General features: G+C 32.4%; 1 protein-coding gene across 1 annotated transcript in view; it reads right to left on the bottom strand.

The window, feature by feature from the left end:
- The window catches only part of LOC133196108 (uncharacterized), a 31,198-nt gene extending 7,685 nt beyond the window's left edge, over nt 1-23,513 (bottom strand). The window contains exons 1-12 of the mRNA XM_061332047.1: nt 23,437-23,513; nt 23,035-23,114; nt 22,218-22,338; nt 20,215-20,321; nt 19,784-19,910; nt 19,050-19,169; nt 14,314-14,515; nt 7,681-7,745; nt 7,249-7,356; nt 5,504-5,683; nt 4,788-4,885; nt 500-638 (exon numbers count right to left, since the gene is read on the bottom strand). Coding sequence (XP_061188031.1) covers nt 500-638; nt 4,788-4,885; nt 5,504-5,683; nt 7,249-7,356; nt 7,681-7,745; nt 14,314-14,515; nt 19,050-19,169; nt 19,784-19,910; nt 20,215-20,321; nt 22,218-22,338; nt 23,035-23,114; nt 23,437-23,464 — 1,375 coding nt within the window. The 5' untranslated portion in view covers nt 23,465-23,513. The remainder of the gene's footprint in view (nt 1-499; nt 639-4,787; nt 4,886-5,503; nt 5,684-7,248; nt 7,357-7,680; nt 7,746-14,313; nt 14,516-19,049; nt 19,170-19,783; nt 19,911-20,214; nt 20,322-22,217; nt 22,339-23,034; nt 23,115-23,436) is intronic.
- Between the last annotated feature and the right edge of the window lie 570 nt (nt 23,514-24,083).

The following is a 24,083-nucleotide window of genomic DNA, read 5'->3' as shown; positions in this document are numbered from 1 at the left end:
TTTTTGTTTTTGTTTTTGTTTTGTTTTTTGCTTTCTCTTTGGAATAACGTTCCAGTGCTGTTTTCCTCTTACGCGCTATATTTCATTTCCAAGTTGTTTTATTTATTTATTTATTTATTTATTTTTTGCAGGTATATAAAATTATGCCAAATCAGTAACATTGATTTTTGGGTATCATATCCTTTGATGGTGTTATCTATGTAACTTTAAGTCATGCAGTTTGGTTACAACCTTTAGGTAGCTGTCGTTCATCTCTTACTTTGACACAAATCAGATGACATACGTTCAATTTCATTAAACTACAGAGCAGCTTTTTAACAAAGGCAATTAAGCTAATTAATTAAGCTAAACTAATTAGAGGTTATCTTAATGTTGATATTTGGATGCCTTTCTTGGTAACTTTTTTTCTTATTTACCGTGGAATCCTTCTGCATGTCTGTGTAGAGAGTTTACAGGTAATTAAGGATCAAGTCCTGTCTGATCACTTCAATATTTTTACCTTTTAAAAACAGTTCTGCATCTGCTTGTCTGTCGTGATGAGCTAGGACATTTGTGAACATTCCACACTGTGGGGTGGGCATTTTGTAGATCACTTGCTGAGGAAAATCGTATTTGTATTCAAAAGTACTGTATTTAACCTAGAAAAAAAGAAAAAAAAAACAAAGGCTAAATTATAATTTGTCCAGGTAATTTTAAACATATCTGATAATATTTGTGGTCAAGAATAACTGTGCTAATGAAACACCTACATCTTATGTAAATGAATTACATTACTTGATGCAGTCAGATTCTAAGTTATAATTTTTGCATTCAAAAAAGAAAAATCAACCTTTCTCAAACTTCTTTCCTTTCTCGTAAATTATATTTTATCAATTGACAACTTAAAGAAATAATATTGCGGAATTTATATCTGTCAGAAGGACACTACCAAGAATAGAAAATGGACCTTTTTCCAGTTCTGATAGAATAAATACAGTTGTAGATTTATATTCAGATATCGACTTAGAAGATTTTAAGTAAATTTATATGTCATTATATGCCTGTACAAATAATTGCACACTATATCTCAGTGTAGCCCCGACCTATAATAAGAATTGGCGGTTTTGTTTGTTTGTTTGTTTGGTTTTTTTTTTACTTTATAGGTGAGCAAGTCTAATTTGTCGGTCTGAGATTCCTTTGACAACCTGTATAGTTCTCTTTAATACTTAAATAATTTAAATGATCTCTTTATTATTTTTGTTTATTAAATATCATTTTATAGCCCAGAAATACATTTATATTTTAAAACATTTGAATAGATATATCGGTACCTTGCGTTGATTGAAATCAGATATTACACTATCTTTATATGCTGTGTGCTTCTACATTCTTATTTAAAAAAATGTATATCTTTACAAAACTTGACTGAGCAAAGAAATTCTCGAGAATCGAGTTATTAGGGGGAGGGGTTTCATTCAGAAAATTTTAAAAATTTACATTGCTCTAGGAATAAAGGTATCGAGAGAAAAAAACAATAAGAAAGACCTAAACATTTTCCCCGTTGATATGAAGCCTCGTAGCGTGATCATCTTTGTCAGTGGGTGGCATTTATTGATGCTTTAACCTTCAGCTACTTGGAATTTCCCAAAGAAATAATTTTTTGATTAAAATATCATTCTCCCAGACATGTATTATAAATGTATCCCTGATTGTAAAATAAAATTTCATACAAAATCATAACTAGCTGGATTTATTATTATAAAATTTAAAAGTCATTTTACCAATAGATTAACTTTGAAATAAGTTGATGACAAGCACCTTTTCCTTCGTGGGGGTAAATTTACAACATCAACAATATATTAAGATATGCAATAAAGATGAAAAAATAAAAAAAAAATAGGAAAGGCGTAAACAAACATCCTATCAGCCTGGAGGGAACACAAGCATTAATGAATACATGAACATCGGAATGTGTTAATATATAGTTTATTAATTTGAGAATATTTTTTACGAAATGAAACAATTTACATGACTTAACGTGCAATTCGTCAGTAAAAAGGCAAAAATAGTTTATTGTCCAAAAAAGGATATTATATCATTAGAAGAAAAGCAACTCTAATTTGGTATGGTGGTTAATTCCAGATAAATGCACGTTTTCCCTAGTTATGAAACGCTTAATTCATGCCTTGCTTTTCTCACGCATCCCCATGCCAGACCTAGGGTTCTATTTCAGTCGAGGCAGGGAGTCTGACGGTTTAGGTCAAGAGCGAAGCCCTGATAGGGGCCGGGGGTGGGGGGGGGGTGGGGGGCGGGCGGGCGAAGCCCCGCAATCTCTTGGTTTAAAGTTATACATGACGTATCTAAGCTGGGAAAAAAAAATACGAAATTGCGATATATGTACGTTATGATTAAAATTTTCACTGATTTTTAACTCGGACTATAGTTAAGTTGACTTTAAATTTTAAACTTTGCTGCAATCGTGTTGAATACGAGTATTGATATGATCCGCCAAGCGCATGACTGCGGGAAAAGCATTAAAACCATGATGGAAGAAGAGATATAAATGTACATGATATTGTTGGCATATCATAATTTTTTCTTTACTTCTTTCTATTGCCCATCTCTTCCTCTCTGTATTTGTTGAACCGCTTGTATTCGCTGGCGGAGTTATTCAAATATCTATTTTTTTATGGAGTCGGTAAATGAATCGGTTATTGTTTTAAATTTTTGATATCTTTGAAACACGATTTATTTAAATTGTCCTTTATCTGTATCTTTATATATTTATGAGGCAACTTAAAAGATCTTTTTAAATTTGGTGATACGAATTTATCAAAAATACGCCATATACAGCTTTAAGATGTAGGAAGTGCTTTGCCTATATCCCCTATCCCCCCTCCAATAAAAAAAACTCTCTTTGATTGTTTGGAAGAATTAATTCAGCTATCATAATACTGTTCACTTATCAAGAGCCTACATAGCAAGCTCCATTTGTTTGTACAACCAGAAGTAATGCACTGTGCCTAATAAGTAGTTATGAAAAATTTGATTGTGTCGTGATTTTTCTTGTGAATAGATCCAAAATTTTCACATATGCTCCGCTCCCAAGAGCATTGAGTTCTTTATCGTGCTACGTTTATCGTGAACGTTTGCTGCAACATGGGAATATGGGTTTAAGGTGGCAATCGAAAAAAAAAATGTTTTTCACTTCAAATACCGAGCGCAACGGAACGATGGGACTGTTCTGTCGCTCAGTAGGCGTCCGCTTAACGGCACCTACTGAGCCACAGCACCCCTATAGTATTTTTGATTTATGTATATTTATATGCACGTTTTTATGAAGAATTAGACTCATCAAGTAATGTAATCCATGACAGTGTGACCGATCTTTCTTAATGAAAAGGGTGTTTAAATAATTATTCCAAGTTAAATGTGATGCTTACTGGTCAGATATATTGACTTTGAAGTTTAGAGTCTATACTAACAAAATAATCCCAGATTATAAAAGCTTGATTTCTTATACGGAGATTGCCTAGGCCACAGGCACTTGGGGTCTGGACCCCCCCCCCTTTCCATTTTTTTCTTTTTAAATATGAGGTCGAGACACCTTTTTCCTATTTTTGTATTCTAATATGCACTATATATTATCAATAATGTAACTCTTTTGTCTCTATATGCTGTTTTTAAATATACCGTTTTCGACTGATACATAAAAAGAGAGAAGGCTTGCAACTCTTTTCTCGTCGTCTGCCTCACCTCGCTCAAACTTCGCCTGATTATTTATCTAAAACATAAGAAAACATGGGATATGCATACATCAATAAATTTGTTATACATTCTTCTTCCTTTTCATATTTCCATTTAATTTTTATGTGCCCCCGATTTGTATATATTTCGATTAAATCAACCGCATCTAGGGTAAATTTTGTTGATGTGCACTAGCTGGGACGGAAGTGTCCGGTATTTTCGGGCGTCATCATTAAGTGTAATGTCATTCGGAACATTAAATGAAAGAGGGAAAAAATCCCGAATTTTCTCTTCATAATATATGTAACGGTAAGTTACGTGTATAACAAGATAACTCTAACTAGCAGATTCTAATGGATGAAGATTAACATTTAACATACGACTTAGACGACCAAATTTCTTAATATTTTTATTACAAAGCTTGGAATTTTTATTTAATACAGAACATTTGTAAAGTTAGAGTTACCGTTATTGCACTTCCGTCCCAGCTAGTGCACATCAACAAAATTTACCCTAGATGCGGTTGATTTAATCGAAATATTTCCAAATCAGGGGCACATAAAAATTAAATGGAAATATGAAAAGGAAGAAGAATGTGTAACAAATTTATTAATGTATGCATATTCCATGTGTTCTTATGCTTTAGATAAATAATCAGGCGAAGTTTAAGCGAGGTGAGGCAGACGACGAGAAAAGAGTTGCAAGCCTTCTCTCTTTTTATGTATCAGTCGAAAACGGTATATTTAAAAACAGTATATAGAGACAAAAGAGTTACATTATTGATAACATATAGTGCATATTAGAATACAAAAATAGGAAAAAGGTGTGTCGACCTCATATTTAAAAAGAAAAAAAATGGAAAGGGGGGGGGGGTCCAGACCCCAAGTGATTGTGGCCTAGGCTGCCTCATTGAAAACAACGACCAAGGTCCTACCAGGATGGCTACCTCACTGATGTATACGGTTATTTCTTGTTTGAGACCAAAGTCTATGTCTATTTTTTATCTTTACATGTATCTATTTGTACAAGATTTGAGCAGTCCATTTGTATTTTTAACCTACCCAACAGTTGTATTCCTCTGCTTCATCTTTTGATTTTGTTATAAGATACTTTTCAAACAACGAACTTGTGTTGTAAATGTATTGCAAACACTGGTATTCTGCAGAGAAAGAGAGAAAAAAAGAACATAATGCAAAGGATAATACAGAGCCATTCTTTTAACAGAAAATTACGTTTTACTTAGTAGTTTTCCAATGGGATATTGTTGGTTAGTTCTATCAATCCCCCACCTTTATTCCCCATTAAAATTAACCGGTGAGATAAATCTTCAGACGTTTTGTGTTACAGCGGATTCAAAAAATGTAGTAAATAAAATGTGGATTTTCCAAAACTCCTCAGAACTTTGAAAAAAATGAAAATATTTTTTCCCAAAGTCACTAACATCAAAACTTGTCAATACTTTACACAACCATTCCTACATAGCAGAGTAGACGCACTAAGTTTGTCACCAAGTACTTGAGTACTCGTCTATCGTTCGGTCATACGATAATTCACTTAATATCTTTTACTCGTTAAAAATCTTAAATTTAAGCAAGAAAAGTGATAGAATTTTAAATTTCAGCAGCTGGTCATTTGTTGCCAAAGCTTAAATTCTTCTCGATAATGTGGATCAAATTATGTTTTTGAAAAAGAATTATTTCGTACTGTATATACATGTAATTAGGGAAAGAGATCTGTACATTCTTTCATGTTTCAGAAAGATAAACTACTCCCTTACGTTTGGCTTCATTGATTCCCTGACAATCTTTGCCGTGGACTGTTAGAGTGGTCACTGTGTTACATGTTTTGGGATCTACATCTGAGATCATTCCTAAACACTGCCGTCCACCATAGGTACCATTAAACATAAACCGTCCTTCAAACCCACAGTATGATCCAAACAGTAAACCATCATCATCTACAAATACAAAATTTAAGAACACTCAGGCAGTGAAATCAACCAGTAATTACACATTAACACATGTGTCTAGTGGAGGATCTAGGATTTATCAGGTGGCACAAATCAATTGAGTACACGTATGTATCAATATCTTACAGAGACGTGACGTTTTGGGAGCACTCTCTCACTGAAGCCTATACAATATTTCTGTATAAAATTTAAATTAATTCTAAATATTGTACGCATGTGAGTCGCTGCATACATGGTAGATGCATATATCCCCCTTCTCGACTCTACAAATTTGCTCTGTTTTTTGCGTTTCATGTTAGCTTACACGCCTAAAAATCGGATAAATATAAGAAAATGTTTTGTGCTTTGAAATCAACTTGTATCTTAATCACGATGAAATCAGAGATGTGTTGTTTATTACTAGCTATTCTTAAAAAAGTTTGTTTGATTGACTGCTTCTGAATACAGTTAGTTCCATCCGAGGCATGCGACAAATGTAACCATTTGTGCACACAGACAAATGTAACCATTTGCGCGCACATGGCGCGACAAACTTTTTTGTTTGTTATACAGTCTCCTGGATTCTTGTCACTTGTATAAATCCGGACCGTAGCAACGGTTTCAAAATTGAGGGGGGACCTCCCAAAAAATATCTAAATACGTATTTACTATAGCAAAATACTATGCTCAGAAAAAAGGGGGCAGCACTTGACTATTAAAAATATTAAAAAATGTAATAAAACTTTGTTGAACTATTGGATTACTGGAATTAAAGTAGTGTAAATTCACATTGAAGTGTTTTCTATTATGTGCTGTTATTTCGTTTCGTAATATAGACAATCGTAATCTAGATATATTTATTATGCTTCCTGTCAGTTTGTCTCTATATAATCAATACCCAACTATTTTCGCATAGTGTTCTAAGGATTTATATAGCGTAAGCATACTATGCCGAAATAGTGCACGGCTGTCTTTTCTAGAGAAAATGTAATTAGCACCCACGCTGGGGATCGAACTCACGATCTGGAGAACGTCAGTCCAACGCGTTACCGATTACGCCACAAACACCGCTACTTTACGGAATGTATTTTCAAGTATAAAAACGTAGTTTTTATACATTTGTCACAAAACAAGAAATAAATGAATATAATTTCTAAAAGACTGATATTATTGATAAGGATCTTAAAGAAAAATTCTCTAACAAATAATCGAATTTATCAGTAACCAAAATTGCAACGTAACATGAACTGGTTCTTCGGAGTCAATAAAACGCTTTTTGATATAACGCTTGATTAAAGAATGTTCAAGAAAATTTTCATTTAGATTTAACGTCTGCAAACAGGTTTGGGATTGAGAATTTAATTAAATTGTCGTATACAAACAACAGTCAGCATAATAATTATAATAGTGTTATTATTTGGATGTACTATGCCGAAATAGTAGTCAGGGTTTGACACATAGTGCACTCGCCTCCGGCTCGTGCACCATGTGTCAAACCCTGACTACTATTTCGGCATAGTACATCCAAATAATAACACTATTATATTCGTTATATTGTTGACCTGCAGACCTACATATAAGTGTTTTCCTAGCACTACTGCGGTAAGTATCCAGTAGGGGGTATTCGTCGTCCCTAAACTGACACAGAGACTCGTATGGTTGGTTCTCTCGAACACTAGGACCTAAAAAAAATACCAAATGTAATTATTTATCAATTATATGATAGTTTTAGAGATATTATTACTGTAAACTAATTTCCTTTGCGTGAAACGTATCGAATTTCAGAAGGAAGAGAGACTTTGAGAGTTTTAAACACTTTTTTGTTAGAAAGATAACCTGAAAATGAAAAAAGCGCGAAAGAAAATCTTTGCATATTTTCTCGTAAGATAAAATCGCGAAACAGAGTAGCCGTGAAGTAAAATTGGTTTACGGTATAAAGCTTAAATAATCGTCCTTCAGCCTAGGCACATTTTCTTTGACACATTTTGTTAACATAACTGACTTACCAATTCTGTATCGAAGAATATTGTTGCCAAGTCTTTCTAATTCGATGCATGAGTACCTATTGGAGCTGTAAGCAGAACAATGTAATGTTATATTTGTCTTAAAATTTGTGATTTTTTCATGTCATGTATGTCATGGAAGTATGAAAAAGAAAATATTCAGCAAAATTTAAACAAGAGGCCCATGGGTCACATCGCTCACCTGAGCACATTGGTTAGGAAAAAAGCAGAAAATTGAAAAGTTTACGGGAAAACGAAGGGGGGGGGGTTAAACTTACCCTACCTCAAGATGCTTCCTTATCAATATTACTAATCATGGCTGTGCTGTTCTTGAGCAAAACAATTTTAAAGAGTTTCCCCTTATGTATTCCTATGTTAAACTCTGATCGCTCATTGTGGCCCCACCCTACGCACCCTAAATTTGAACAAATTTGAATCTACACTAGCTCAGAATGCTTCTATAATATGGCTTTGCTGTTCTTGAGCAGAAGATTTCTTTCAAGATGATTCCTTTACTAAAACTTTGACCCCCTGTTGTGCCCCAACTCCTGGGGGTCATAATTTGAACAAACTTATTCTACAATACCTAAGGTTGGTTGCTTCTGTAAAAATGTGACTATTAATGGCTTAGTTGCTCTAGAGAAGAAGATTATTTACTAAAGGATATTTCCTATGTATGATCAGGTTCTTACAAAGGATATATAGGTTTTCCTTTCACTCTGTCTGAGTTAATGATTGGAATGTTTAATAAGACTGCTCTGCCTGAGGGTAAATCACACAGTATTAAAATTTTTCTCTTAACTAGAGACATAGTCTGTGTAATGTACTACTTGCACCGTGTTTCTCCCTAGGTCCCTATTGATAGATAAGAACCGGAAGACTCAATCTTCTTCAGATTTACAACACCCAGAACTTAACATCAATTCCCTAGGATACTTGCCACTTGTGCTTATAACTTTTATACTTTCATTCTGCTCTTACCCTTAACTTTATTGCTGATTTAACAGCTAACGTCTTCTCCGAGCTTTTGAATACCATGTCTTCAATACGTTTTACACAAATGCACCTTGTCCATTACACTTATATATCTATACTTATAAATTAATAAATTTTGCAAATAAACTCCGAAACGGGTGCACCAGAATTCTTACTAACTCCTCTAAGTATACAATAGATACAAGATGATGTCCGTAAACTATATTTAGATTTCACTCGCATAGTTAGTATCGTACATTAAATTAAAAGTCTACCCTCATTTTCTATAAAAAGCCATGAAATAGCAAAAACATGAGTACGGTGGCGTTTCCGGTTGGCGGATCTAAGTTACTGGCAATTTTTAATGACACTGACAACAAGCAATCTTTTATTTATTTCATAAAACGTCACCACTGAATTATTCAATCAAAATTTGATTTAAATGATATGAAAGAAATAAGTCGTGATACCCGATTAAAAAGGGAAATGTGCAAATTATTTTCGTCATTCACCGATCTTAATATTGAAGGAAGCTTCTAGAAGATCATATAGCATCGAGCCCGTTGTTAAAAAAAAACCCAGGCGATTATACTGCATGAACATAAAAAAAGCTTTTGTGTGAATGGTCATTGAAATAATGGTAAATCATTGATAACACTATAAGTTTTGAATATATTTATAATAATAGTTTTAACGTTCTCTGTGTAATAGATATAGTCCTTAAGCATTTTAATTAGATTATTTGCAAAGAAATGCCTATACCGGGCCTTAACTCACCTGCGTGTTTTTAATTAAGGACATTCTGATAGCCAGAGCAATCAATTAATGAATAAGCAGTTACTTACTGTTAAACAATTTAACAACCACCTAGCGTTTGGATAGTGTGAAATTACCTCACCCCCCCCCCCCCCAATTTATTTCATAATAATCTTTAAAAAAAAATATCGGCTAGCAATTTTCGCATGCTCACTCTGCATGTACAGACCAATTTATGAATTCGATTGATGGGGAAATCATAAATTTTGGAGAATTAGATTTAATTTACTTCATATAACCATGCTATCAAACGTTACGTTGCATTAATTCTTATGTTACTTTTTGAGCCTATTTAAGTAAAAGGGTTTTTGAGTTATAAATATGTCATGTACCAGTGAAGTTTGAAATAATATTTTATTTTCAGAAAATGTTCCGAATAATCGACTATCGTTCGAATAATGGAATCGAATAATCGACTAAGGAAAATAAATATTTTGACATCCCTAATTTATATATCGAAAGACTATTACATATGTGTAGTAGGTTTTCCTAATAAATTTATCGGTAAAATCATCACCGAGAGCATAGTGGCAACGAACCCGAAGTACAAGTTTACTTCGTAATAAACTTGCTTACATGAAAAGAGAAAATTAATGAATAAGGTATTGTTCAAATACAATTAAAGCTGTAAATTTTTGTGCTTTAGTCAATACATTTCAGTTCTTTTTTTCTGAATACAGTCTTTTGTATCAAATACTCGGCCTATTCATAGGACATTAAAAGCTAACCCAACCCAACCCCCCAACCCCCGAAAAAAAAATCAATTTATTAATAAAATGTGCATATTCACTGCTTTTTTCCTTGACGGAAATGAAATAAAAGCACCTGAAGTGCAATATCCATAACTATAACATAGTATAACAGGTTTCACAATAAACGTCAATTAATGAAATAGTTATTTTTCAAGTTTTTTTTTACAAAAAGGGGGGCGTACATCTACTTCATCCGGGATTTTGAACAAGGTACTTCTTCCTGCTATAAACCTGTAGGTTGTCAGTAGAAACTACAATATATATCATTGGAACTTTTCTTTCGGTAGTGGTATAAATTTAATTCCCCGCGCTTGCGCGGGATTTCATCTAGTTCCTAAGTAAAACTTTGACCCCCTGTTGTGTCTGCGCCCAACCCTTAGGGTCACGATTTTAACAAACTTGAATCTACACCACCTGAGGATTCTTCTATATTAATATGACTAACAATGGCCTAGCTATTCTTGAGAAGATATTTCCTCTATGTTCCTACGGTAAACTTTGACCCCCCCTGCTGTGGCCCTGCCCTACCCCCAGGGGTCATGATTGGAATAAACTTGAATCAATACTACATAAGAATGCTTGCATATAAATATGACTAATCATGGCTTTGCTGTTCTCAAGAAGAAGATTTTTAAAGACATTTCCAATACATGTGTATTCCTATGCAAAACTTCGACCCCCTCTTGTGGCCTGCAATACCTCCCAGGGTTATGATATGAACAAACTTGAATCTAGAGTATGTAATTAAGCTTAAGTTTCATCTTTTTCTTGCGCAGTGGTTCTTGAGAAGAAGATTTTTAAAAGAGCTACCAAATTTTCACGAATTCTTAATTATCTCCCCTTGAAAGAAGGCGTGGTACTTCCTGTGACCAAACTTAAATCCCCTTCACCCAAGATTGCTTTGTGGCAAGTTTGGTTGAAATTGGGCCAGTGGTTCTTGGGAAGAAGTCGAAAACGTGAAAAGTTTACAGACTTCGGCTCAGGAGAGCTATTAATGAGTTTAAAAAAAAAAAAAAAAAAAATAGATATTTCTCCTTCGCCAATCATACCTTTGGTCATCCTTCCTTGACCCTGAATAGATGACATTGATTATATATATATATATATATATATATATATATATATATATATATATATATATATATATATATATATTAAAAAAACAACCAATGTCTCCTCTTGGTCATGTAACCAGACAATTAGATGTTCATTAGATGTTCTTTTAGGAGAACAGAATAACATACTGCTAATTTGATCAGAACCATGTCATAAATCTGAATTAAAGTTCAGAGTTTTCTTTGCACCTTTAAGTCGGTATTTTAATAAAAATAGTTACAGACATGATATTCAATAAGTTGAAGTAGGTTACAGCAGCATAAAATATACAAAAGTACTTAGAATTTACTGATGGACATAATATACATTAGATAAATTAATAAACAATGATGTAAAATTTAAATTATTCAGTAATGATTTTTAAAGAACCAAGAACCATATAGAATATGAACAAAAACTTATTTCCCCATTTCATGAATGTGGCATTTGCTTTCAATATATGCTACATTATTCACTGTATTTCTTTTTATTAAAATGTGATTACTTAGTCAAGTTTTTCAGACTTGCTATGATAAAAATAGTTGATACCATATGCTCATATTAGACAAAATTTGGTTGCTTTAAATTATGTCTTGGAAGTCATTTTTGAACATTTTCAGAGTCCCATTATACAAACGCTTTTAGCAATGTTTTCCATATTTTAAGAATATGACATGACCGTGTGAAGAGTGATTCCGAACTGATAAGCTCTGCTGCTCTTCTGTCTGTCAGTTCTTATGAATTGTTTTCAAATAACATTTATTGCATATCCAGGTACATGTCAGCATAAAATATTATTCTGCAGTTATCAGTTATAAATATACAGGTTCAAGCGAAAGACTACCTTGACGTACGAACCAATTACAGCGATGTGAATAAAAACTGATGCGTTTACAGAATATCTTCATTATTTCAAGAATATTTCTGCAACTGTAATTTTTGCGGATTTGTCCTATCCGCAAAAAATTAGCAACAGCAGAAAATACTATTAAAGGTATTACCAACTACACGGATATTCATTTCATTTCTGAAGCTTCTTGTATCTCTTTCTCGGTGCAAGAAGCTTCACATAACGTTGAATATTGCTATGAAATTAGGAAACTTGAACATTTTTCCTTCTTGGCAATCATTAAAACAGTTTTTTTTTTCATAAACATAAAATATATCGTATTCAACTTAAACTCTGTTAGATTAATACACTTTGAATGACTAAAATGATATTTCTTTATTGATGAAAAGGTAACTAAATCAAACAAATGGTCCATGGGCCACAACGCTTACCTGTGGAAAATAGATCTCTCATGTTCTTCATCAGCAGCTTTTTTTTCTATTATATATTCCTATGTAAAACTTTGATTCCCTGTGGTGACCCCACCCTACCCCCAGGTGTTTGAACAAACTTGAATATACACTACTTGAAAATACTTCCCTATCAGTATGACAAATCATTGCTGTTCTTGAATAGATTTTTAAAGATTTTTTCTCTACATATTCCTATGTAAAACTTTGATCCCCCGTTGTGGCCCTACCCTATCTTCTATTCTCTCTTTATGGCCACATCTGGCTAACTATTCACCTTAAGATGCCACTGGGTAAAAAATGTGCGGTAACTTTAAACTTTCAACCTAGGTTTAAGCAGGCCTTCGTTCAAAAATATTGTTTAAAAGTTTTCTGTTCTTTCCTAACAAAAATATACTTTAGTTAACTATAATTTACTATAGTTAACTATAGTTTCAAAGTTTGAACTATAGTAAATTAAAGTATATTTACTATCTACTTGAGAATGTTATATTTAAAGTCATGCACATTGACTTTAATTTTTTTAAATGGAAATATTACTTGTATATTCACATTTTATTTCTAAATTTTACATTATTGGTATTGAATTTAAGATATTTTCAGCTTCAAAATCTCAAAAAATGTTCTAGAGTAAAAGTTGATAGTAAATCAAAGTATTTACTATAGCTTACTATAGTAAACTATAGTATAGTTAACTATAGCAAAGAACTATGCACCCTACCTTTCAATTCCGGAATAAATTTAAGACCCATTTAATTCAATATTAACGAAAATATGGCCATTCAAACGTTTTGAATGCAAAGAAGAATTTGATTAATTAAGTAATTGATTAATAGTATCAATACCAGTGTCATATAGTGAATTGCTCTAAATTACTAATTAATCTTTTTATAACAGGCAATGTTATCCTTTCAAATCAGGTTTTAAAACATCAACAGATTTTAAAAATATTCACGGGCGTGGATAAATAACCCTAATTGTTTCCGTATGATTAAGTCCTGTAAATTGAATATATAAGACTGATAAAGTACAGTTTTTTTAAAGTTGTAATATTTTTTAAATTTGTAAGAAAATGGACATTTTCGCTGTTTTTGTCTGTAAACAAATCCCAGTGAAAGAAAAAAAAACTTATGAATTTGTTAACTAACAATACATAATACCAGTAAAAAGGAATATTTGTTTCAATTTTTTTTTTGTTTTCCGTTGATAAACACAAATTTTACAAAAATTTAGAGTTATCGCGCTTTGTTTTCCCAAATAAATTATGTTTTGTGAAAATTCATATAAATATCTATACAAATATGAAAATTCATTTAAATGTGTTTACTTGGGGGTAGGTTGCAGAACAATGCTATCGTTCGCAGTTCTTTCTGTTAGGGTTGAACCAGTTTGATTTTTTTTACTTCACAGTAACCTAGATTCATTCAAATTTCATTAGTTTTATATTTTTGAATTTGATTGTTCACTTTAAAAGTTTTCTATTTAACATTATTTCATATTTACATGATGTATCTGTATTTGTTCTCTCTGTTGTGTTTCATTTCTGATCGTTAAAATAGGCAATAAATACCTACTTGTTTTCTTTTTACTTAAATAATTTATGAAATGAGCTGTCATTCCTTCTTATTTTCATGTATGTTTAAGTAGAATATCTGTGGTATGCACAACAGCAACCCCCCCCTCTCTCTCTCTCTGGTACCATCCGTTATTATAAGCTGTGGTGACCGTATACTGGTGCTCGTCTGGGGTCCTTTGATAACACTGGAACGCCCCCATCTCAGAAAAATCGACATGAGAGGAGTTTATGACAACTTTCTCAAATCGGTTTCGCTCAATTAGCCTCCATTTTCCATACAATTTTGAACTGAATGAACACGTCTTCCGTGAAGCTGAATTTTCATCTAAAAATAAAAAAGAGTGTTCTTACATTTTGTAACTGTCGAATGGTTGTCAGATTGAAATAGTGCACGGTTTATAAATTTACCGAACAAATAAATCTTACTGTAGGACTTTTTTAATTAGGTTCTTAGTAAATATTCTGTAATAGTTTCAACAGAGAAGTAAACAAAAATATCAAGGATCATGTTATTTAACCTTTTAAATTAAACCTAATGAAGTAACCTAAAAGAATTTTCAAGTTCAAATAGTTCGAAAGATTTACTCAGGTTACCAAATGCTATCAATTTCTGTCTGTTATAGTGTAGAACGAAGGTCATTAATATTTAGCTTAATTCTTTCCTGAAATGGCTAATTTCAACCAGTATAAATACATAACATCTATGGGTGAAAATGGAACAGAAATTGAAAATTTAGCCCCCCCCCCCCTCTCTCCTTCTTTATGGGCTGAAGAGGAAACTAAAAATCCTCAAAAAGGCAATTTTCAAAAATCTTTATATAAAATCATACATATCTTTCAAGTGAACGGTTTTCATAATTATAATAACCTCTTAAAACAATAAGATATTGACTCCAATTGGTCATTCTTTATTTGTTTGACAATGTTTTATCTCTAGGACATGTTCGGCAGGTAAACAGTTTCCATGGTGAAAACGAGCAGATAGTATCTGGAGAAAGATTCATGATTTCTGGGTTCAAGGTTAAGTTAGGCTTAGTTGGTCACATGCTAAAAATTCACTAAATTTTTGAAATATCAATTTGCTCCTGGGCAGTATCAAACAAAGCAAAACAAAGAAAAAAACTAAGAATACAAAACAAGAGGCCCATGGGCCACAACGCTGACCTGAGTATCTATGGCCCTTTTGTTCTTCATCAGCAGATTCTTTTTCCAACATATTCTTATGCAAAACTTTGATCAAATATTATGGCCCCACCCTATCCCAGGGGTAATTATTTGAACAAACTTCAATCTAAGCTACATGAGGATGCAGCTGTATAAATATGACTAATCATGGATTTGCTGTTCTTGAGAAGAATACTTTTAATGATTTTTTCCTATGTATTCCTACGAAAAACTTTGATTGCCCATTGCGCATTGTGGCCCCGCGCTGCTTCCGGGGGTCATGTTTGAACAAATTTCAATCTACACTATAGATCTGCAGATGCTTCATATAAATATTACTAATCATTGCTTTTGCTGTTCCTGAGAAAAAGATTTTAAAAGACGTTCACAGAATCTTTATTACACGCATGGGTCATTGTATACTTCCCATTTTTCGATCGGATACATATTTGTGGTTTCCCATGGTAAAACCTACAACATTGGGGGGGGGGGGGGGGTTGTATCACCCATCTTTTATCCGCTTTTCTATTTAGCGTCTTTGTTGGAATGCGGATTCCGCTAAATCAAATACATCACGAAATGTCTTGTTGATATCGAGTTAAATTTAGCACACAGGCCTTTGGATCGCTTAAATCCGACTTTAAAAAATCGGGGTGTATAAAAAAGATAAAGGTATGGAACTCCTTTCATAGGGTACCCACTTTCGCTAATAAAATACTTTTAAATCGAATGCTCCAGAATTTTACTTTCTATTCATATCTATTCATATATAATCACTCTACATTACTACCAAAGTTCACTCCGAAATTCCATGTACTTCCCGAGATATGGTGAAATCAATTCCAAAATTGACCTACTTTTTTTTACTCGACATTAGCTTGGGCCCTGGTTATCCACATGTATACAGACGGTGTTTGAACTGCAGCGAACAGCTGCATAGTACTTGCACAATCTTTCAACATTTTAAAGTTGATTTTTTACTCCAGATCGTAAGGTTAAGTCAGTAATAATTCCTTACGCGAAAAAAAAATTAGAAAACGTTTGCTTCCAACAACTTCACGGCCATGTTGTTTATAAATGTAAAAAGAACTATGATTGAACGAAAATTTCCCGGAATGCATAATATACCTTTTGATTTTTTAAAAATTATACCGCTGAAATGTTGTTGGTAACTTAATAAGACCATATGATCAAATCAGATAAAATTTTGTAGAAACTGAGTGCTAAAAAACAAATATTCAGAGAGTATAGAATAAATTCCGGGAAGAATTCGTCCCGTCGTTCCCGCTTTACAATTAGTGTAACTATTCAGAGGCCCAAGCTAATGTCGAGTAAAAAAATAAGGCCAATTTTGGAATATGATTTCAGCATATCTCGGGAAGTATACGGAATTTCGGAAAGGACTTTTGTAGTAACGTAGATTGTTTATATGTGAATAGTTATGAATAGAAAGTAGAGTTCTAGATCATTTGATTTAAAAGTATTTTATTGGCGAATGTGGGTACCCTATGAAAGGAGTTCCATACCTTTACTTTTTATAACACCTTAATTTTTTTAAAGCGATCTAAGGGCCTGTGATTTAGCACATTCAGAAATGCCCTGAATCAAATCTATGCTGACTTGCAGAAAAATCAATTTCCGTCAAAGATCATATACGCTTAGCGTAATTACAATTACCATACCCCCCCCCCCCCCATTATACAACTGCTTGTATTAAATAGTAATCATCGTACGAAATTAGTCCATCTCTACTACTTATTTGCTTCCGATGTAGACAAAATCATGCATGCATTTTAACTAGTTTAAAATGGCATATAAAAATCGATATTATATTATGTTCCACCTTAAATTAGGTACTTAAGTATATATCTTTTGTTCTTTCGTTTTTATTTTCTTTTCGTTTCTTTTCAGTTCTTTCTGTATTCTTGTATTTTCTTTCCGTCTCTTCTTTTCTTTCTGTTTCTTTTCTTTCCGTTTTATTCTTTTTGTTTCTATTCTTTCCGGGTTTTTTTCTTTTGTTTCTTTTCTTTCCGTTTTTTCTTTTTGTTTCTTTTCTTTCCGTTTGTTTTCTTTCTTTTCTTTTTGAAGTTTAAAGGTACCCCGGTAAAACACGTGCACAGTTGGAAAGACAGTTTTTAATCCGTTCAATATTTACTTTACATACAAAATATATACTTATATACCTTGGTAATTCGTTGCCACTATCTATTCTGTGACAATGAATTTTATTTCGTGATCACAAATTTTAATTTGTGGGCGCGATTTCTTTATCGTGGCCACTTATTTATAATATAACAAGAGGCCCATCAGCCACATCACTCACCTGCGCACATTGGCTAGGAAAAAGCAGAAGTTGGTTCAGTATTGAAAATTTTTCGGGTGGGGACAAACTTAAATTTACAATACCTCAGGATGCTTCCATATCAATATTACTACTCATGGGTTTAATATTCTTGAGCACAAGAATTTTAGAGATCCCCCCCTTATGTATTCCTATTTAAAAACTCTGCTCGCTCATTATGGCCCCACCCTACCCACCCTAAATTTGAACAATTTTGAATCTACACTACCTGAGGATGTTCTTTAATAATATGACTAATCATCGCTTTGCTATTCTTGCGCAGAAGATTTTTAAAGATACTTCTGATATTATATATATGATCAGGTTCTTACATGGGATATAAGGCTAGGTTTTCCTTTTACTCCGAGTTAATAATTGAAATGATTATTTAGACTGCTCTGCATAAGGGGAAATCACACAGTACTAAACTTTTTCTCTCATCTACAGACAGGGACTGGGTAAGGTACTACTTGCAGTGTGATTCTATCCTAGGTTCCTATTAATAGATAAGAACCGGGTGACTCAATCTTCTTCAGAATTACTTCTCCCAGAACTTAACACCAATTATAGCAAAACGGCAAAAATGTACTGACGTCGTTATATAATGACGTTTCTCTACGACATTTATTTTGAATCAAATGGGACATAAGATTTCCACAAAAAGGAATAAATTTAGAAATAATATTTGGACAAGGTTTAAAGAATTGTAATGCCAAAAATCGAATCTAGACGGTTTATAGCAAAATGACACTAAAGATTATTAAATAGAAGCACACGAAAGGTTTAAAAGATATGAGGATGAACTGAAATGAGTGTCGAAAAGTAACGTTATATCGATGTCGGCAGACAAAACCTAATGCTGAGTTTATCTTAATATTTTAAGGGTATTTTATATCATCAAATGAAATTTTAAGACACAAATCCAAATAAATAAGGATATAAGTATGTCAAATTTTGTTGATAACATTTGACCATTAAAGTTTTTATAGTAGTTGTGAGATTACTTTAGGATCAACCCTCGTGTATAGGGTTTGGTAGTTTAAATGTAGTGCTATTTAATTTTGCTTTCTACTTCTTTTTTATGACTTTTTAACCTTTTCTTTGTCCAGAAGAGGGTACAGGGTATATAATAAAACCAGTGACATAAATGTTATTTATGTCTTTAGTGACATAAATGTTATTTATGTCTTTGAAAAAGCCTATAATAAATTGATTTTTTAAAAACTTTTTCATTATAAAAATACATTTCATCAGAATGTAACAATCATTAGATCAAAAGAGAACAATTTGTGCCAAGCAGAGATTATTGAAAACCCCAAAGATAATCTATTTCTTCATATTTTAATTTTCTTACCACATTCTCCACAGGTCTTTAGACAATGTCGATAAAATCCTGTTTTAGGATGGTCACACATTCCGGAATCTTTTAACTTGCTGCATTCTACTTCGTTGTCATCTTGACATACTGCGTTGTCTAAATGTTAAATATGTCATCATTATGATGGCATGTTTCTGTTCAAGTTATTTTTCTGAAGCGTTTTTCTGATCCCACCTCTAATGTTTTAGAGGTCCGTGTTTGCTCTGTTCCAAAATTTGTATTGTTTAATGGACTTTTGAGCTTGAATACTGTTCGTTATCTCCATACATTTCATGTAATACAATTATGCCTGGCATTTTTATATTAAACATACAAAGTTATGTTTATGACATGCAATCATAAATAATTGTAAAATTGCTGAAACATAGAAAAAAGTAAAATCTTAAGTATAAACTTGATGATGTCAAAATGCGACATATACAACATGCAGTCTATTTAAGCAAGTAAACTTGGTTGCAATTAAGGTGATAATGTTATCGAGTAGCCATATTTGTCATATGTTGTTTACTCTGAAATCATATTTTACTGAAATATTATTGTAAGAAAGTGTATGTTTCCTACATTTTGCCATTGATTTCCATTAGTATCACTGACATACGGATGATCAATTCTATTACGTAGTTTCCTACAAAAATGCATCTTTATTTATGAAGCTAAATTCGATGATCGTGTATTTTATCTCATTCAAAAAATACAATATCAGGACTTACTTATTTTCCTCATTTTAAGCTTAAAATAGTTGATACCAGGTGGTGCAAGCCCATCCCTGTCTGTAGGGCATATAACACTGACATACACGAATGCCTCAAAATTCTCAGAAAGAGTATTGGGAAAGCGCTGTAAAGAAGACACATAATATATATATATATATATATATATATATATATATATATATATATATATATATATATATATATATATATATATATATATATATATATATATATATATATATATATATATATATATATGAGAGAGAGAGAGAGGGAGATGTTTTCTTTTTCAAAATATATTTTATGGCATGTGAGAAAACGTATTGTGATTTATAAGCGTATAGTAATTCCATGTTTTATATAAAATAATAACAATAAAAGTTTAAGAAAACTATAGACTAGACAGTTTCTGCCAGAAAATTACTTACAATGCAGAATTGTGGTTCGTTGTGGTAATCAGCTTCTTTTTGGGCTGATACTATCATGTATGTAAAATTCCTCTGCTTCCAACCAGCCCAACAATGTAGAGTCGTTACTGAAACCAAATTAACATACTTGTTTTTAGATATAAATTTAAAGACTGAAACACAATGAACGCTTTGTCAAAGAGTATTCTTTCTTTCAATTTTTCCTTTAAAAGATTTTCAATAAAATAAGAGCTTTTTTGTTTTGAACGCTTTGGTATGTGTGTATAACTTTTTCAAGGATGTATCTTTCTTATATTTAGTGTATTTAAAAATTCGTAATTTTTAAACAATCAGTAAGACAATATCACCAAGCAATGTATCATTTCATTTAAAATTGATTGTCTTTTTAGTAGCTAGATCAGACATTAGGATTAAAAATTACTGTTCCCAATCTTGATATGTCCACTTTTATTTCAAATATTATAAGTTCATTATTTTGCCTAAAAAGATTATACCACATAAGGTCTATCAGGTAACCCTACTAAATTGAAATAAATAATTTAATTAAAAAACATTGACTGATCCCAATTTCTTCTAATTTTCTTAAATTTCTAAGGAATTCTTTTTCGTTAATTTTTAATACTTCTCATAATCTAAATGTTTCTCATTTTCAAATATGCTGAAGACTTCACATACCGATACAAAAAAAATAATATAATATTAATATTGACCATTAAATAAGACAGATAAACAGTTTGACTGATTTTTTTCACTCAAAATTGCTTAAAGATTGAATGCTTACCTTGTTTAGAAAATCTTATTTTTTAAAAATACATTCTAAAACTGAACACCTTAATTATAAATTTCATTCAGTTAAGAAAATCCTTTAAGACTTTGTTTAAGATGTGAACTTAATTCATAATTCTGTAGTAAACTTGATATATTTTACAACGCTGCTGTTCCGCCAAAAATATAATCCCTGCTAGATTTTAAACTCAGTGTACAGATACCATTCTAATACGGAAGCCCATTTAAGACCTATCAAAAAATATTTTTAAATTCGATATAACGAATTGTCGAATTCGTTATAACGAATTTAATTCGTTATGACAATCCCATTGCTCAATGACCCTGAGTGCCGAGTAAAGGTCTATATTTGAAGCCCTTCACCGGTATACGTCTCTCTATGAGTGAAAATTCTCGAAAGGGACGTAAAACAATATATAACGACCAAAGAATTTGCAATATGATGACTTTCAACGAGGCTGTAGAAAGCCTTTTAACATCAGTATGTTTGTCAGTAGCCTTTCTTGTTTAAAGGTTTATGCAGAACATGCTTAGTGCTCTTGCGTACCAAATCAGTTGGGAGGCAAAAACATCATAATTTATGCATGTGACAGTAGAATATATATATATATATATATATATATATATATATATATATATATATATATATATATATATATATATATATATATATATATATATATATATATATATATTGTGTTGACCTGATTTTCAAAGACTATGTAGGTATTGTCAATTTGACTATGAAGACATCTTTATAATATCAACTTCAGACTACTTGTGTGTAGAATCGGAACAATTTTTAATAAAGTAATTACATGTATGTACATGTAGATGACCAATTACATGATCTGAAAATTTCCGAGTTCAATTTTCATAACAGAAGCAGTTGTCTGTGATGTCAAAAAGCCAGGACTTTTTCATGAGGAGTGCTTGTATAAAATGTTGAAAAATCAAACTTCTTGATAAATTTTAATTTAAAAAGCTGGAGAGAGAGATAGAGAAAGAAGCAGAAATATTTCAGTACTGATTTTTTACTTAGATGTTTGAAAATGTCTCCCAAGAGAACATTCTGTACTTCTAAACTTCTGCTGTTCACAACAAATAACAGACTGTTAACACAGACTGCATCTTGTGTTCAAAACAAATACATGTACCAAAACAACTTGTGTTAAAGGCAACAACCAACTACGACGACATTTTACAGAAATACACACCAGAACTGGTCTTTGAAAATGGATTGCATTCACTCTTCACTGGCGCAATAAAGACTATACCACCACCCTTGCTACACTCTACTTCAACAGAAGAGTTCCTCCATTCATTTTCGCATGTATCCTGAATATTAAAAGAACAATTATCAAGCATAATTAACAAAATTTAGTTACAAGATGTACTTTTAGAGATGAAATTTTGAAGGAACGTGGTGTTAATACAGATGTTATATACGTAAATCTTGTATTTGGCGAAATTCTCCGACGGGTAAAGGATTTCATAATTATCACATCTGAAATTACCAAGGTTATCAGCCGTGTGTTAGCGCAATTAAAAATATCATATTCAGTTTGTTAAAATTTAGCACCTGCCTGATAATGCTCTTAATTAAATAGCGAGACAGTAGAAACTTTGTTATCCGACGCCTGTGAATTCTGACCCTTATTTCCATTTCCACTTTGCTCTTTTCCATGTTCTTTACACTGTCTGTCCCCGAGGATACTTATCATTCGATACTTATTCATTCATGAGTAGTACAGCTATAGAATACTTTCGTTATCTCCGTTTAAATTTTAACCATCGAACATGTATCTCTACTGGTGGACAGTCTGTCCCCGAGGATACTTGTCGTTCGATAGTTATTCATTCATGAATAAAAATACCGTTCGTCACCTCCGTATTTAACTGTACAATCCGACATCACACAATTTGTGTTCCAGTGTATGTCGGATTAGACAGGTTTCACTGTTGATTAATATAATAATAAATCAATAATAGAATAATGATGTAATTAATATTCATTAAAAAGGTTAGGCTAACCTTCATTGTAAGCCCACTTATGACCCTCAGTGAAAACCCACCAGAAATAGGACAAGTGTACGCCGATGGTTTCCAAGTGGCTAGGTTAGAAAAGTAAAAGTAAGATAAAAATCTAAGAAAGGATAAGTACTTTATATACATTTGATGGATTTATAGAAAAAAAGGTAATTTGGTGCTTCATTTTGCTAATATTATATTTAAAAAAACTCTCTGTGATATAGATTTGTTTTTTATTTTTTCTAAAAGCTATAGTTTACAATAGTCTCCCACAGAGTTTATTTCTTCGTAGTTGACTGAAAAGTGTAGAATTTACTTTCAAATTAATCAAATTTCAGACGTACACAGCAGAGACACAAATGATTTATGTATAGATAAAATTTTTATTAGTAAATTTTCTATTACCAATCCAGGGCCATTCGTCGAACACCATTTTGTCGTTGTCACACAACCTAGGAACATTTCTCCCGTTGATTGGACCTGTAAAACAAAACAGTTATATATTGTCGTCGCCATACAACCTAGGAACATTTTTTCTGTTGACTAGACCTGAGTCAAAATAATGTCTCCTTTGAGATCAAACGACACAGATTTCAGATTTCTGTGGGCGATGATGGACAGAAAATGTTAAGCGTTACGAAAACGCCGATCAGATGCCACATCAAGTCACTTATGGTCTTCCGTAGATACTCTTGTTTGTTTAATTATCTCTAAGCTCCTGGGTTTAAGGATTTCCTGATCAATAGGTAATTTAATTAAGAAGAATTAACTGCTTTTAGGATGTATAAAGAGGCACAACATGTTGAATTCACTTGAGTATCTTTTTATCATTAAGGAAACTGCCAGTTCTTCTTGGGTATCGAGGGAATCATCAAGACGTCCAAATAATCGCACGATCGTAGAAATTTCTCAAGATTTAGATTTTTTTTTCAAATAATGCCATCAGGTACAAATACTCGTGCAATATAGAAATAGGCGAGAACAAATCGTACAGCGGTTTTTACATTGCTCCAAAAATGTAATTTGCTGTTTATTAAGGTCTTCCGTCTTCA

Source organism: Saccostrea echinata, unplaced genomic scaffold (genome assembly GCF_033153115.1).
Source record: "Saccostrea echinata isolate AGI-Se365-2 ecotype Australia unplaced genomic scaffold, CSIRO_AGI_Sech_v1 ptg000030l, whole genome shotgun sequence".
Classification (NCBI taxonomy): Eukaryota; Metazoa; Mollusca; class Bivalvia; order Ostreida; family Ostreidae; genus Saccostrea; species Saccostrea echinata.
Note: the sequence above shows the minus strand (reverse complement) of the source record. Positions and strands in the feature narration are given on the sequence as shown.